The sequence below is a fragment of the Microcaecilia unicolor genome, chromosome 6 (assembly GCF_901765095.1).
Source record: "Microcaecilia unicolor chromosome 6, aMicUni1.1, whole genome shotgun sequence".
In the NCBI taxonomy this organism is placed as follows: Eukaryota; Metazoa; Chordata; class Amphibia; order Gymnophiona; family Siphonopidae; genus Microcaecilia; species Microcaecilia unicolor.
Window position 1 is genome coordinate 116,426,162 of NC_044036.1, and position 16,215 is coordinate 116,442,376.

At 45.3% G+C, this 16,215-nt stretch overlaps 1 protein-coding gene across 1 annotated transcript; it reads right to left on the reverse strand.

Moving 5' to 3' along the window:
• Positions 1-349: 349 nt before the first annotated feature.
• On the reverse strand, positions 350-15,714 carry FASLG (Fas ligand). The gene is made up of 4 exons (XM_030208104.1): positions 15,383-15,714; positions 15,243-15,288; positions 9,409-9,465; positions 350-1,296 (listed from the first exon to the last, which is right to left on the reverse strand). Exons 1-4 carry the CDS (start codon positions 15,641-15,643, stop codon positions 902-904), a joined length of 759 nt encoding a protein of 252 aa, XP_030063964.1. The 5' UTR covers positions 15,644-15,714; the 3' UTR covers positions 350-901.
• Positions 15,715-16,215: the final 501 nt, after the last annotated feature.

The window sequence follows — 16,215 nt, forward strand, 5'->3', positions numbered from 1 at the left end:
TGCGAAAATACGGTTCGGTCCGCCCCTTCACGGACCCTTTCTCGGAGATAAACGCCCATGGAGATTGACGTTTTCATTCGATTATGCCCCTCTATGTCTATTCCATAGTTTCTAAGATAAATCCATTTAATTGATCTTAAGCAGTAGACTGCCAACAAGGAATAGAAGGCTCTAAGCATAGACAGAGGTCCCCTGGTAAATTAAACTGCAGTCCACCTTCTTCTGAATAGTAAATGTACCACCATTGTCTGCATATATTAAGTTATGACAGTTTTGGCACATGATATGAGAATAAAACAAGCTAGACTCCTTAAACAATGCTGATATTTTCCATTGGGCATAAATACAAAATCCACATTAAAAAAATATTTAGAGTTTCTATACATATTAATTCTTATAACTCAAAGTTACAAAATGTCTATAGGGTTTCAGCACGAATGGTAATAATATCTTCCACAACTGCAGCTGCATTGCTATACAGAGTTCTACTCCTCACTGTCTAATTCCTCTCTTGATAAATCCGTTCCTGTCATCACATTCTTCTCCATATGTTTCATGTTAAGCAAGATTCTTCTCATTCTCAGGTCTTCTCTGTCCTTACAATCCATCTTTGGAACAAACTCCCTTCTGATATCCAGGAGTCTCCCATGTTGGTCATTGATATCTAGGTTAAAATCCATATTTTTGAATTCTTTTGGCTACTCCATCATGTAGTATTTTAGGCACAAATTCTTCCAATCTGCTCTGCTGGTCTGCTATTTATGTACAACACCATGTCTTGTAATGTGCCCTGGTTAAGGATGTCACATAAATGTAGAAATAAATAAATATAGTCTTGACTGTACTATGATAGTCAAATAAAATTTTTCTAGTGCAAATTTGTTGAGAGCCACTTATATTTCTAAAGCTTGTATAAGCCAAAGAATGTCTTTGACTCTTCAAAGCCAACAAACTTTACATCGGAAACATTGACATGTAAACTGTCAGATCTGGTTAAGTTAAACACTGCTCCCAGGTAACTGTTCCTTGCCCACATGCCCCTATCTGCACAGTAATTTGTCTTCTTGCCTTCCATCAATATACGCTCAGTGGGGAGTCGTGGAATCCTTTTGAACACTGTGTGGATGAGGGGATTGTTCTCGCACGACGTCCACCGGAAGTAAACCATGGAGTAGACAAAGTAAAGACCAGTTTCGTTAACGACCAATCCTGTGTTTTTGTACTGAACCCCAGAAGTGAAGATACGGCCATATTTGTCTTCCCATTCCAGAGGCAAGGATTTAGCATTTTCTTTTCCTAAAGTCAGAAAATTAAGAGTAGATTTAACAAATGTGTATGCATGTCAATATACATATCTAATATAATAAAACGCACCGTGAACGTTCTAATGAGGACAACGTTCTGAAGTCACTAAAACACTCCCTGAAGGGTTCGTGGTGTGAAGCCAGCCAGGCTGCCAGCCATCTCTGCCCCGCCCTCGCGTCAAACGTCATGACGTCCAGGGCAAACGTCATGACGTCGACGGTGCAAAAAAAAACAAAAAACGCATCGTCAGGGAAGGAGGCGGCGCTCCCGACGTCTCTAGCCTTCCCTTCGCTGTGTTCCGCCTTCTTCTGACGTCAAGGATGACGTCAGAAGAAGGCGGAACACAACGAAGGGAAGGCTAGACGTCGGGAGCGCCGCCTCCTTCCCTGACGCTGCGCTGCCGGAACCGCCGCCACGGAGGTAAATTAAAAAAAAAAAAAAAAAAGGGATGTAGGGGGAAGAGAAGAGGGTGGGCAGTTGAACAATGGGAGCGGGAAAGCAGAGGAGAAACGACAGCAAGGATGCAAAGGGGGGGGGGAAGAAGGGGGCGGGACATGCTGGGACATGGGAGACAGAAGAGCATGGATGCGAGGGGGGGTCATGGAAGGGAGAGAGGGGAATTGCTGGAAAAGGATGAATGGAGGGGGCAGGGGACAGAGAAGCATGGATGGGCATGGATTGAGATGGCAGGGCTCAGGGTGAGAGGGCAATTGCTGTAAAAAGGATGAATGGAGGGGGCAGGGGACAGAGAAGCATGGATGGGCATGGATTGAGATGGCAGGGCTCAGGGAGAGAGGGCAATTGCTGGAAAATGATGAATGGAGGGGGCAGGGGACAGAGAAGCATGGATGGGCATGGATTGAGATGGCAGGGCTCAGGGTGAGAGGGGAATTGATGGAAAAGGATGAATGGAGGGGGCAGGGGACAGAGAAGCATGGATGGGCATGGATTGAGATGGCAGGGCTCAGGGTGAGAGGGGAATTGCTGTAAAAAGGATGAATGGAGGGGGCAGGGGACAGAGAAGCATGGATGGGCATGGATTGAGATGGCAGGGCTCAGGGAGAGAGGGCAATTGCTGGAAAATGATGAATGGAGGGGGCAGGGGACAGAGAAGCATGGATGGGCATGGATTGAGATGGCAGGGCTCAGGGAGAGAGGGAAATTGCTGGAAAAGGATCAATGGAGGGGGCAGGGGACAGAGAAGCATGGATGGGCATGGATTGAGATGGCAGGGCTCAGGGACAGAGGGGAATTGCTGGAAAAGGATGAATGGAGGGGGCAGGGGACAGAGAAGCATGGATGGGCATGGATTGAGATGGCAGGGCTCAGGGAGAGAGGGGAATTGCTGGAAAAGGATGAATGGAGGGGGCAGGGGACAGATGGGCATGGATTGGGAGGGCAAGGCTCACACTCTCTCTCTCATATACAATGTCTTTCTGACTCTCACTCTCACACACTCTGTCTCACACTGTATCACATTCACTCTCTATGTGCCACACAGTCACTCACACACTCGCTTGGTCTCATACACTCACTCTCACAGAGAATCTGTGTCTCACACACACTCTCTCTCTCACACACACACACACACTCTCACACTGTGTCTCACATACACACTTGCACACACTCTCATTCTCACACACACACTCTCACAAACACACTCACACCCAGACTCACTCTCTCTCTCACACACACACACTCACACTTTCACTCTGACTCTCACACAGTCACTCTCACATACACTCTCCCAAACATACACACTCCGAGGAAAACCTTGCTAGCGCCCGTTTCATTTGTGTCAGAAACGGGCCTTTTTTTACTAGTAGTTCCATAATAGATGAAGACTCATGCATAAACCTTTGGAAAGTATTGGATAAATCTTTGGGAACTGTTAAATAATGCTTGGGGGGGGGTTTGTGGTTATTTTTCCAGAATATTAAGCTTCAGTATTTGAATACAAGGATGCAGCAGAGATCCCATGGCCAATTTCATAAGATTACTGCTACAGTCAGTTCTCTGCTCTCTCTAAGCTGAGCAGGAGTCCTGCACCTACAGTCCTGCCAGTATGGGGTGCTATTTCATTATCAAATTTTCAATAGTGAAGATAGGCAAGCTCTGCAGGACTCCAGGGAATCTGCCTATTCCTAGCAATTGGAAAACACAGTATCGAAGCACTACCCCCAACTGGCAGCAATGTAGTTGGACAACTCCTGCTCAACTTAAAGGGAATATTGAGTTGTTTTCTAGGGATGGGCACTCAGAAATTCTTTGCTTTCATGTTTGAGGGTTTTTTTCCAGCTGGAAACAAAAGTCATTAAGAGCATGAACTATGCATACATTGTGCACACTTTTCTTAACAAGTACGGGCTATTTGCACATAAGGCGCACTTTTTTCCCAATATTATGCATATGCGCAAACCAGTACACTTGCATGAGCCATCGCACATGCATGCGCATGTTCGTACTATCAGGAAAGAGTGCGCACTATGGGCAAATAGTGTGCAATGTACTCTTAAAAATCAATTATTGAAGTTATTTAGCATTAATTTGGTTTTGCGTTTGCATCTGCCTACACACTATTCTATAACACCAGGTGTATAAATCCCGTAACAGGCAACTCAAAAGAGGATGTGGCCAGGGGAGGGCATGGGCGAGTTAGGTGCATACTGAAAAACTGACGCAATTTTATAGAATAGCACTATTTACTAGGCAAAATGCCATGAGTTGGGCACTGGCATTTATAGCAGGTTTTAGCTGACATAAATTGCAGAATTCAGCTTTCGGAGCAGGAATTGGCTCTAAGTGTTGTTGTATAAAGGGCATTCATTCCATATATAGAATACATTAAATACAAAATGGTCACCAAGGAGGTTTGATTAACAGGAGGTGGCAGAAGTGTGCTTGGCCCATTATCTGGGCTGAAGCCAGTAGGCAGAGCTTGTCGCCCTATCAATTACATTGGTTTGGGTGTACAAAGATGGTGGCAGCTGCATTAGTGAAAATAAAAACCTCCTTGGATGGACCGACTTCAGCTTTGTGACATCACACTATCTCCTGTTAATCAAACCACCTTGGGATTTACTCTCACTGTCCATGTATGAGAGGCAACTGTTACTACAAATTTAAGAGTTGACCTGTCCTATGTAACAGGGAAACCCACTTCATTCATCATTAATGATTATAAAGGAGTTGATATCCAGTGGGAGTTAACTGTATAGGAGGATCCCACCATGATATTCAGTGGCATTTAACTGGATAACTGCAGCACGATCCAGTTCGTGCCAGAGCAGTCTGAGGGCAGGGCATAGGTGGTACCAGAAGTTATCTAAGCACTGCCACATAAATGGCTACCTTAATTTGCCCAGATAGGTACCAGCTCTGAATATTGATGGTACTGAGAAAACTTATGGTGGCCCCTGAAACCCAGATATTCCATTCCAATAACCATATATAGCCCAGTACAGAGTATCCAGGTCTAAGCCAGCCCTCAGCAGCCTATCTAGCTTATAATCGAAAGTGATCGCCGGCCATCTTCTTAAAAGCGGTGAAATCGGTATAATCGAAAGCGGCATTTTTGACAGCATCGCCACTTTCCTGTCGCTTCGCCGGCGAAAGTTCAAGGGGGCGTGTCGGTAGATTAGTGAAGGCGGGACATGGGCGGGCACGGGCGTGGCTACCAGATGGCCGGCTTTCGCCGATAATGGAAACAAAAAAAGTGCCATTAAGCAGTATTTCGCTGGCTTTACTTGGTCCTTTTATTTTAACGACCAAGCCTCAAAAAGGTGCCGCAACTGACCAGATGACCACTGGAGGGAATGGGGGATGACCTCACCATACTCCCCCAGTGGTCACCAATGCCCTTCCAAACTAAAAAAACAAAACTAAAAACTTTTTTTGCCAGCCTGTATGCCAGCCTCAAATGCCGTACCCACCTCCATGACAGAAGAATGTGTTGTATCCTCCAACAGCCTTTCCCTGGTTGCGATGTGGCTCTCAGGTGAGTGTGACACCTTTTCTGTTAGGTGCCCTGCAGAGTCACATTAGCAATGCATTGTGGTGGGTGTAGGGTACTGGGCTGTACTCCCATGGTGCTTTCCCCCCCTGCTAACTGGGTCAGAGTGTGCCCTGTTTTGTTTCCTGTTGTAGTCCATGCGGTAGTGGCCATTTTTGTAAGCCAGTTTTAGTTCCCTTTCCTGTGTTACCCACGTTAGAGAACGTAGTTCTTACCTTGAATGGTGCTGAAAGAGGGCATTGTACACCATTGTGCCAGCTCTGACCTACTGCTAATCTTAGTACCAGGGGACTCTTTGCCAGTGGGACACAACCTCTGATCTGCAGTTAACTGTGAGTAAACGTGCTTATTTCAAGAAAGGATTTTTTCAGAGAGATTAGTCTTCAGGTGTGAACTGGTGTGCTAAAGTTATACAGCAGCAATAAGTCCTAGAGGCTGTATGCAGGTCCCCGGAGCAATTTTAGTGGGTGCAGTACATTTGTGGGTAGTGGGTTTGGGGGGCTCAGCTCCCAAAGTAAGGGAGCTATGCACGTGGGAGCTTTTCTGAAGCCCACCGCAGTGACCCCTAGGGTGGCTGGTTGGTGTCCTGGCATGTCACTAAAATGCTGGCTCCTCCCACGGCCAAATGCCTTGAATTTGGCCGGGGTTTGAGATGGCTGACATAACTTTCCATTATCGCTGAAAAACAAACCAGGCCATCTCAAACCCAGCGAACTCCACGGCATTTGACCGGGCTAAACCGTGTTATCGAAAATAAAGATGGCCGGCCATCTTTTTCGATAATACGGTTCCAGCCAGCTGTAGCGCCGCCGCCAACATAGATCGCCGGCGACGTTCGATTATGCCCCTCCATGTATAAGAAAATGCAGACTGTCATGAGCTGAATATTGCCTGGCAGTGGTGTATTTAAATTAGATATGTAAGTGGTGTATGCACCCCCTTTCAGATCTGGTCCCCTGCCCCCACCTTAAAATTCTTTCTGCTGCAGTCCACCTGGGCAGCGGCAGTGGCATTCATAGGGGCAGGTCAGTTCAGGGAGGAAGTCCCGGTGCAGGCCACGGGCAGCCTGAGTGCCACCGCCCAGATGAAGACTGCAAAAGAGAGAATTTTAAGGTACCAGGGGGGTGGCGTCAGTGCAGGGGATGGCACAGTGGGGCAGGGAGGGGGGAGACGCACCCCATGTAAAATTTCCTGGCTACACCACTGTTGCCTGAAGAACTTTTTTCTAATAGATAACCAAATTTATTGTCCGTCATTCTCTCTATAGGGCCATAGAAAATGAGGGGCCAATGCTGAACAGTATAGACACACACTTTGCAGTTCATATACAAGGACCGTGTACTAAAGCACCAGGTGTACATTGCTGCTGCTGCTTATGCAAGTGCCTGATCGGGCACAGTTCAAAATGGCAATGTACACAGACTATTTACTCCCCTAACATAAACACACCCACAGGAGCACCTCTTTTTAACCCAGCTAAAAGTATTCATGGAGTGAATGCCTGTATATACTGTTAGTTGCACTGGGGGGAAGGGGGGAAGAGTTAACTTATAGCCAGGGCCGCCGAGAGACTAGGCCGAGCCCGGGGCAAAGCTGCCCTGCCTCCGCCCTCCCCGCCGCCCCCGTCGCTCCCCCTGCTGCTGCCGTCCCCTGTCGCTCCCCCTGCCGCCCCGTCGCTCCCCCCACCGCTGTAGTCCCCTGTCTCACCTGCCCGCCTCCACGGCACCAGGCCCCCTGCATTTGAAGCGGCAGTCGCAGATCGCCTCTCTTCTGGCCTTCCCTCCCTGTGACCCGCCCTCATCTGATGTAACTTCCGGTTTCCGCAAGGGTGGGACACAGGGAGGGAAGGCCCGAAGGGAGGCGATCTGAGACTGCAGCTTCAAATGCAGGGGGCCCGGAGCCGAGGAGGCAGGCAGGTGAGACCAGGGACTGCAGCGCCGGTGGCCTGACCCCAGGCCGGGCCCCCCTTGGAGGCCCAGGGAATTTTTTCCCCCCTGCCCCTCCCCTCTCAGCGGCCCTGCTTATAGCCAGAGCAGTCTAGTAGACTGTCCAGCTTATAATCGAAAAACGCCTATATTGCGACCCAAATCGGGAGATGGGCGTCTTTCTCCCGTGGGCGCCCAAATCGGTATAATCGAAAGCCGATTTGGGGCGTTTCCAACTGCAATCCGTCGCGGAAATGGGTAAAGTTGATGGGGCGTGTTGGAGGCATGGTGAAGGCGGAACTGGGGCGTGGTTATCGGCCAAGGAGAGATGGGCATCTTTAAAAAAAAAAGGCGTTTTTACTGCGATTTTGGGTCACTTTTTTTGGACCCTTTTTTTTTCATGAACAGGTCCCAAAAAAGTGCCCCAACTGACCAGATGACCACTGGAGGGAATCGAGGATGACCTCCCCGGATTCCCCCAGTGGTCACTAACCCCCTCCCACCAAAAAAACCCCACTTTACAAACTTTTTTTCCAGCCTCTATGCTAGCCTCAAATGCCGTACCCACCTCCATGACAGCAGAATGTGTTCTATCCTGTGACAGGCTTTCCCTGGTTCTGATGTGGCTCTCGGGTGAGTGTGACACCTTTTCTGTTATGCGCACTGCAGAGTCACATCAGCAATGCATTGTGGTGGATGTAGGGTATTGGGCTCCGTGATTCCACTAGCTTGTGGCAAATGCTCACGATGTTGGTAGTTGGTAGGCTCTACTCCCATGGTGCTTTCCCCCTGCTTACTGGGTCAGAGTGTGCTCTGTTTTGTTTCCGGTAGTCCATGAGGTAGTGGCCATTTTTGTAAGCCAGTTTTAGATCCCTTTCACGTGTTAGCCACGTTACAGAACTTAGTTCTTCCCTTGAATGTGGCTGAAAGAGGGCATTGTACACCATTCTGCCAGCTCTGACCTACTGCTAATCTCAGTACCAGAGAGACTCATTGCCAGTGGGGCACAACCTCTGATCTGCAGTTAACTGTGAGTAAGTGTGCTTATTCCAATAAAGGACGTTTTCGGAGAGATTAGTCTTCAGGTGTCAACTGGCGTGCCAATGTTAGATAGCAGCAACAAGTCCACTTCAGCCAGGTGGACCCAAGCCCATCCCACCTACCTGTAACACTTGTGCTGGTAAATGGGAGGCCTCCAAAACCCACTGTACCCACATGTAGGTGCCCCCTTCACCCCTAAGAGCTATGGTAGTGTTGTACATTTGTGGGTAGTGGGTTTTGGGGGAGGGGGGTTGGGTGCTCAGCACCCATGGTAAGGGAGCTATGCATGTGGGAGCGTTGTCTGAAGTCCACCGCACTGACCTCTAGGGTCAGTTGGTGTCCTGGCATGTCAGGGGGTCGAGTGTACTACGAATCGTGGCCCCTCCCACGACCAAATGGCTCGGATTAGGACGTTTTTGAGCTGGGCGTTTTTAGTTTCCATTATCACTAAAAAAAACAAACACCCAGCTGAAAAATGTCCATTTTTTCAAAAATACGGTCTGTCCCGCCTCTTCAGTACCCGTTTTCAGACATAGACGCCCATGGAGATAGGCGTTCGCATTCGATTATGCCGCTCTGTGTCTACTTGGGTAAATCACTGAAAATTGCCTTCCAAGTCTCTACACTAATGGGATCAAACAAAGTATATTACTGCTGTCTTCTCAAATGTTTCTTGCTTTCTGGAAGTGACCTGGAGTTGCCATTTTTACTTCTTATAATACAAACCCCAAAATAGTTACCAAGCTTTTGGAGGCATCATGTCAAAGGAGATAAACCCGCATTCCCTTACTAACCACTGTGCTCTTTTTTTTTTTTTTTTTTTTGGCCTCACCACCCAAAAATCCAACCCAAATAAAGAATAAATAAATACTTTATCTTTTGACTGAGAGAGATCTACCTTGTAGGGCTTTTTCTGTGCCCCATTTAGTACTCTTCAATATATACACAGTACAGCAATGACATCCTGTGGCTGAGGGAGAGGATGCAGCTTGCCAGGCCATAGAAGCCACTGTAACCTGCAAGGCTGTGCGCCATTCCTTCATCCTGGAAGCTATGAGTGCCTGGAGTCCAACCTACTTTCTACCTCTTGGAAATGGCTGACAATAAACAACAAGTTGTGCATACCTGTTAGATGAGCTGCCTGTATCATGTCCCTCTTTTTTGTGCTGATATCTGGAAATCCTGTATTAAAAACAAACCAGAATATGCCAGTCAGAGAAACTACTTGTCCAGATAAGCCTGGGAGCAGAACAAAAAGATTGATATGCCCAGATAAATATAAACAAGGCATTACTACTGCAGGATAAGAGCGTAGTTTCACGGTCAGAACCCAGTCCCAGCAGGCTGAGCTCTTTGGGTTATAACATCTTAGTTTTGGCAGAAAGTGCAGTGCTAATCAGCTCTAAATCACAACACCTCACTTTGGAACCTCTAAAAATTGTTTTAACATTTATTGGATCAATGAAACAGATGTATTAGTGCTACTTTTCAGCCTTTTTTCTCTTGGGATCCCCAAGATACAAACAATGCTATCATCTGACTTCTGTTTTAGAAGAACAATAGCAGTTGCTATAAACACTTCTCCACAGCTAATAACTACAGTTTGACAACAATGTTACTTACAACTCATGTAAGCTCAGCATCAAATAAATATGTGTAGAAAACAATCAGGTTAAGTTTCAGTTACATTTAATGGGATGGGTGGGCCTGCCCCTTATTCATGGTCTCCTTCCAAAGATGAAAGTGCTGCTCCCCTGATTCCAATTCCCAAATCAGGTCTGCTGTTGTATTTATTTTTTTTCCAAATTATATTCATTAGTAGAGAAATACAGACCCAATACAACAGATGTTGCCATTTACTTATCTGTCGACTGTTAAACCACCCACCCTTGCTACTATACACAACCAAGTAGCACCCAGGATCTACAGATTTATTTACCAGTGCCAGAAATGGTATTCGAAGCTGACGAGTCAGAGAAACTTAATGAATTCTCTGTAAACCTGGAGGATGTAATGGGGCAGTTCTACAAACTGAAGAGTAGCAAATCTCCTGGACCAGATGGTATTCATCCCAGAGGACTGATAGAACTGAAAAATGAGCTCGCGGAGCTATTGTTAGAAATATGTAACTTATCCTTAAAATCGAGTGTGGTACCGGAAGATTGGAGGGTGGCCAATGTAACACCGATTTTTTTAAAAGGTTCCAGAGTTGATCCGGGAAATTATAGACCGGCAAGTCTGACGTCGGTGCCAGGCAAAATGGTAGAGACTATTATTAAGAACAAAATTACAGAGCATATTCAAAAGCATGGATTAATGAGACAAAGTCAACATGGATTTAGTGAAGGGAAATCTTGCCTCACCAATCTATTACATTTCTTTGAAGGGGTGAACAAACGTGGATAAAGGTTAGCCGATTGATATTGTGTATCTGGATTTTTAGAAGGCGTCTGACAAAGTACCTCATGAAAGACTCCAGAGGAAATTGGAGAGTCATGAGATAGGAGGTAGTGTTCTATTGTGGATTAAAAACTGGTTGAAAGATAGAAAACAGAGAGTAGGGTTAAATGGTCAGTATTCTCGTCAGTATTCTCAATGGAGAAGGGTAGTTAGTGGGGTTCCCCAGGGGTCTGTGCTGGGACCGCTGCTTTTTAACATATTTATAAATGACCTAGAGATGGGAGTAACTAGTGAGGTAATTAAATTTGCTGATGACACAAAGTTATTCAAAGTCGTTAAATCGCAGGAGGATTGTGAAAAATTACAAAAGGACCTTACGAGACTGGGCGTCTAAATGGCAGATGATGTTTAATGTGAGCAAGTGCAAAGTGATGCATGTGGGAAAGAGGAACCCGAATTATAGCTACATCATGCAAGGTTCCACGTTAGGAGTCACAGACCAAGAAAGGGATCTAGGTGTCGTCGTTGATGATACGTTGAAACCTTCTGCTCAGTGTGCTGCTGCGGCTAAGAAAGCAAATAGAATGTTAAGTATTATTAGGAAAGGAATGGAAAACAAAAATAAGGATGTTATAATGCCTTTATATCACTCCATGGTGCGACCGCACCTTGAATATTGTGTTCAATTCTGGATGCCGCATCTCAAAAAAGATATAGTGGAATTAGAAAATGTGCAGAGAAGGGCGACGAAAATGATAAAGGGGATGGGATGACTTTCCTATGAGGAAAGGCTAAAGCGGCTAGGGCTCTTCAGCTTGGAGAAACGGCGACTGAGGGGAGATATGATAGAGGTCTAAAATAATGAGTGGAGTTGAACGGGTAGATGTGAAGCGTCTGTTTACTCTTTCCAAAAATACTAGGACTAGGGGGCATGCAATGAAGCTACAATGTAGTAAATTTTAAACGAATTGGAGAAAATATTTCTTCGCTCAACGTGTAATTAAACTCTGGAATTCATTGCCAGAGAATGTGGTAAAGGCGGTTAGCTTAGTGGAGTTTAAAAAAGGTTTGGACGGCTTCCTAAAGGAAAAGTCCATAGACCATTATTAAATGGACTTGGGGAAAATCCACTATTTCTGGGATAAGCAGTATAAAATGTGTTGTACGTTTTGGGGATCTTACCAGGTATTTGTGACCTGGACTGGCCACTATTGGAAACAGGATGCTGGGCTTGATGGACCTTTGGTCTTTCCCAGTATGGCAATACTTTGTACTTATGACTAAGTGCCTCAGGTGTCAGTGATGTCCAGAAGGGCTCCCATACTTGTTGGAACCTGCGGCCTACAGCCGTATCCATATCTTTAATAGCACATTGCTCCATCAATGCTTGTTGGGTCATCGCCATCCACCATTGTGACAGCCCTGGGGCCTCCTCTATCAGCCAGCATTGCAAAATACATTTCTTCCCCATTAATATAGAGCGTTTGACAAAACTCACAAAACCCTTTGGGGCTGGCACGGTGCAGCTAATTCTGCCTAATAAACACAAGGCCGACTGATGCCTCTCCAGCTCCAAAGGCAGAAACATGGGTTATAATTACAGCCCTGAATGCATGAACACAGGAACACAGCCAGAATATATGGCCCAATGTGGCAGGGGAATGATGACATTTCAAGCATTGGTCTGTGGCTCGAATCCCAGTCAAAAAAGCTCTGTGAGGTGATATGTATAAATGCAATAAGAATTTATATTGCAATTCTCCATGCAAGACGTTGCCCGTGAGATTGTCACGGGTCTGGAGACTACCTTTAAACTGAGCTGTATCCCCAAGTAGCATCGTAGGGGAACAGAATGCTGAGCATCTTGCTGTTGTATTTCTTAATCCCTTGTTCAAGCTCCCTCTCCCACCTGTATTGCTCACTGTCACACTTCCCCCACTTCCAGTCACCATTCCCAATGCTCATACTCTCATCTCCAATGTATAGCATTACCATTCTACCCAACTGAAGTAATGCAATGAGATACCATTTACAAATATTGGGCTCTGCAAAAACGTAAATTAATGTGTCCTACAGAAAGAATGTAAGAAATAAAGTTCCTTTAAATCCAGCTTCCTGACTCTAATATATGTTTCATATATAGTAATATTTTGGGGAAGGGGAGGCAATATGGATTCCCTTTTTACTTTGACTCAAATGCAGAATAAACTGGGATGCCAAGGGAACCTCAGTGGCCTTGCTTGCAACAGAGAGCAGCCTTGGGACATTTTCAGGGCCAGTGCAAGGGTATCAGATGCCCTAGGCCAGGGGTCCTCAAATCCAGTCCATGAGGTCCACAACCCAGTCTGGTCTTCAGGATTCCCCATTGAATATGTATGAGATGTATTTGCATGTAATGGAAGCAATGAATGCACATGAATCTCATACATATTCATTCAGGTTGGGTTGTAGTCCTTGAGGATCAGGGTCAGTCTGTGCTGAGGACATTCTAAAGGCAGCACCCATAGCCTCTTGCAGGGCCGTGCCTAGGGTCTCTGGTGCCCCCCCTGCAGACTATCAGTTGGGCCCCCCCCCCAACCCCCGTGTGGCACAAGAAAATAGGAGCTGAAAGATGGAGTGCATCTTTGTGGGATTGCTCAACAAATAGATCACAAATAATTTTTTATGATTTTTAACCGTGAAAATGATTGCTCACCACTTGCCACACTGACAGGAATTGTCAGCAATATTCTTAGAAACAAATTGCTATACATTGCAAAATAAGATAGCAGATGTAAATTCTCAAAGTGGACATATTCCAAACGCTAAAATGAAAATAAAATGATTTTTTTCTACCTTTGTTGTCTGGTGACTTTCTTTTTCTGATCATGCTGGCCCAGTATCTGATTCTGCTGCTATCTGTCCTCTTAACTCCGTTTCCAGGGCTTCCTTTCCATTTATCTCTTTACTTTCCTCCTTTCTTCTTCATTTCTTGCTCTATATCCATGCCCATCCATGCCTCTCTGCCCTTCCCTTACCTCAGCTCCGCGCCCTGGGGCCTTTAAATCTTTTACCTCCGGTCACAGCAGCATCAGTGAAAGCGCTGCCAACATCTCCCTTCCCTTCGCGCTCGTTGGTTCCCTCAGTGTCCCGCCTTCTTCTGACGTCAGAAGAAGGCGGGACACTGAGGGAACCAACGAGCGCGAAGGGAAGGGAGACGTCGGCAGCGCTTTCACTGACGCTGCTGCGACCATCGGAGGAGGTAAAAGGTTTAAAGGCCTCGGCGGCGCGGAGATCAGGTAAGCGGCGAGGGTAAGCACCGCGGCGGCGCCCTCCAGAGGTCGGCGCCCCCCTGCGGTGCTTACCCCGCTTATCGTATTGGCACGGCCCTGGCCTCTTGGAAGGAAGGATGGCCTGTTATCATCATGCAATGGTGACACCTACTGGCCAGATTTAGATCTTATGACTGCAGAGCCCTGGAAGAAGCCCTGGTGCATATTTGTTGGACAAAGACTGTTGCTACAATGACTGGACTAAATTAGGAGAGGATTTAAATGAGAACAGAAATTCCTTGGTAGCTGCTAATACAGTTTCATGGCACCAGATTTCAGCCAACTGAGCTGAAACCCAAAGGAGTGAGAGGAAACTGTCAGATCCAAAAGAAAAAATAACAGTCTTTTAGCAGCAGTTATATTGCTGCATTATACAATATATTATTTTTCCCCTGGCATGATATATTTGATTATATGTAAGCCACTGCTGTTCTCTGAATGAGGTGGCAAAAAACCTTGTTCTCAATTTAAAACACAGAAAGATTCACTAAGGAAAGACACAATATATAACATAACAAGTAAACCTAAGAATAATTAATAAATAATGCTTTTAAGTTATAGTACCTAAAGCTCTGAAAGTTTAACATAAATCAAAGTAGAAATAGAGAATGGGGAAGTACAGTAAAAATAAATAATGAGGGAATTCAAGAGGAACTGAAAATATTAGAGAAGTCAAAAAGAGCAAGATACTAGGTGTGCTGATTATTGTCAAAGAGCTCTACAATATACTATGAAGGTGAGAAAAGAAAGGGGAGACAAGAAGATGCAAGGGAAAAGTAAAACAAGAATCAAAAACAAACGAGATATGGCAAGAGTGAGGGGGAAAGAACTCATGATTTAACAAAAATCTTAATGCCGAAGAAGCAAAAAGCATGGCAAAGCAAATAAGAGAAGGGAAGAGAATGAATAGAAAACAAAGAGAAAAGAGGGCAATGGAGAAAAGGAAAGAAAAAAAATAAACTAAAGTGCTGAAATATGTTGGAAAGCCATTCAGCAAAAAAAGATAAAATAAGGAGAGAATAAACTAAAAAGGATGGAAAAGAAAAAAGGGGAAATTGAAAATGATAATCAAGGAAGAAAGGTGGAAAATAGTAAGGAGAAGAAAATGAGACAAAGAGCAAGAGAAAAGAATGGAGAAAGCAAAAAAGAAGAGAAAATAATGGCTCAGGCAGGCACCAACAGTAATATTTGTTTCATATTGTCTGCTGCTTCGGGTGTTCAAGTAGATAATGCTTAAAAATGGCTCACCAATATGTTTCTTCAGGGCTGGGGTTAACCGTCCATCAATGGTCAACTAACAGAAAAAAAAATACTGATAAGTATAATAAAAGTTCTTACCCTCCATAATAATCAATAAAAAATAAATACATTTCGGTTTTAAAGGATACCTCCTTAAGCTGAGCCAGTTCATCCTGCATCTGGAGAATCTTGTAGGTCCCAACTCCCACGCCTGTCAGTGCCAGCAGCACCAGAAGAAACACAATAAAGAGGTAGAATGAGGTGTTGTCCCTTCGTTGGCTCCTCTTTACGTCTTTCCTAAGTGGGACAGGAGGGGGACCAGCCACAGAGGAGCAGGCAACAGGAGGGCTGGCATTACCAGCATCCACCCAAAAAATCTGAGGGTAAGCATAATTTAGGTTCTGTTGCATGGTGGAAAGGAACTGGCACACTGAGTCTCCAATCTGGTCTCCCTCCTTCTGCAAGGTAATGCAACCTTGCTAATAGAGAAGACGTCTTCTGCTAGCTGTCTTCTGTCTGTGCAAGTCTCTGAGAGGGAAAGCTGCTTTTCTACACCTACTCTATAAACACCTACTGCTTGCTTCCTAACTCTGAAACGTAGTGACAGCAGTATAACACTAAAAGTTTCCACCTGCTGCTGGAGAGCATCAGCGTCCCCTGTATGAAGGCACGAGAGCTGTGGAGACACTGCTCAACAGAAAGCCAAAGTATTGTGCCCAAAATATTATATCATTTTTAAACAAATTCTTTTTCTTTGGCAAGATTAAAATCATGAAGCCTCATTTCCTTCCTGTTAAAATTACAGACCTCATTTGATCTCTGCCTTTACCTTCACTCTGAAGATGATTTATGGCTTATCCTACACTTTCTTGATTTCTTTTACTGTTTTTGCCACCATGATTTCCACCTAGAATTTGTTCCGTGAATCCATGACCCTTCCCATGAAAAAGCATTTTCTAATATGAGTCCTGTGTCTACCCCA

Bases quoted from the DNA above. Each gene is read 5' to 3' on its own strand.
- FASLG (XM_030208104.1), bottom strand. From the start codon at position 15,643: ATGCAACAGAACCTAAATTATGCTTACCCTCAGATTTTTTGGGTGGAT. The intron at 15,289-15,382 runs GTATCCTTTAAA...TTTTTCTGTTAG, and splicing joins AACTGGCTCAGCTTAAGGAG to TTGACCATTGATGGACGGTT. The intron at 1,297-9,408 runs GTATGCACAACT...TTCTGACTTTAG, and splicing joins ACAGGCAGCTCATCTAACAG to GAAAAGAAAATGCTAAATCC.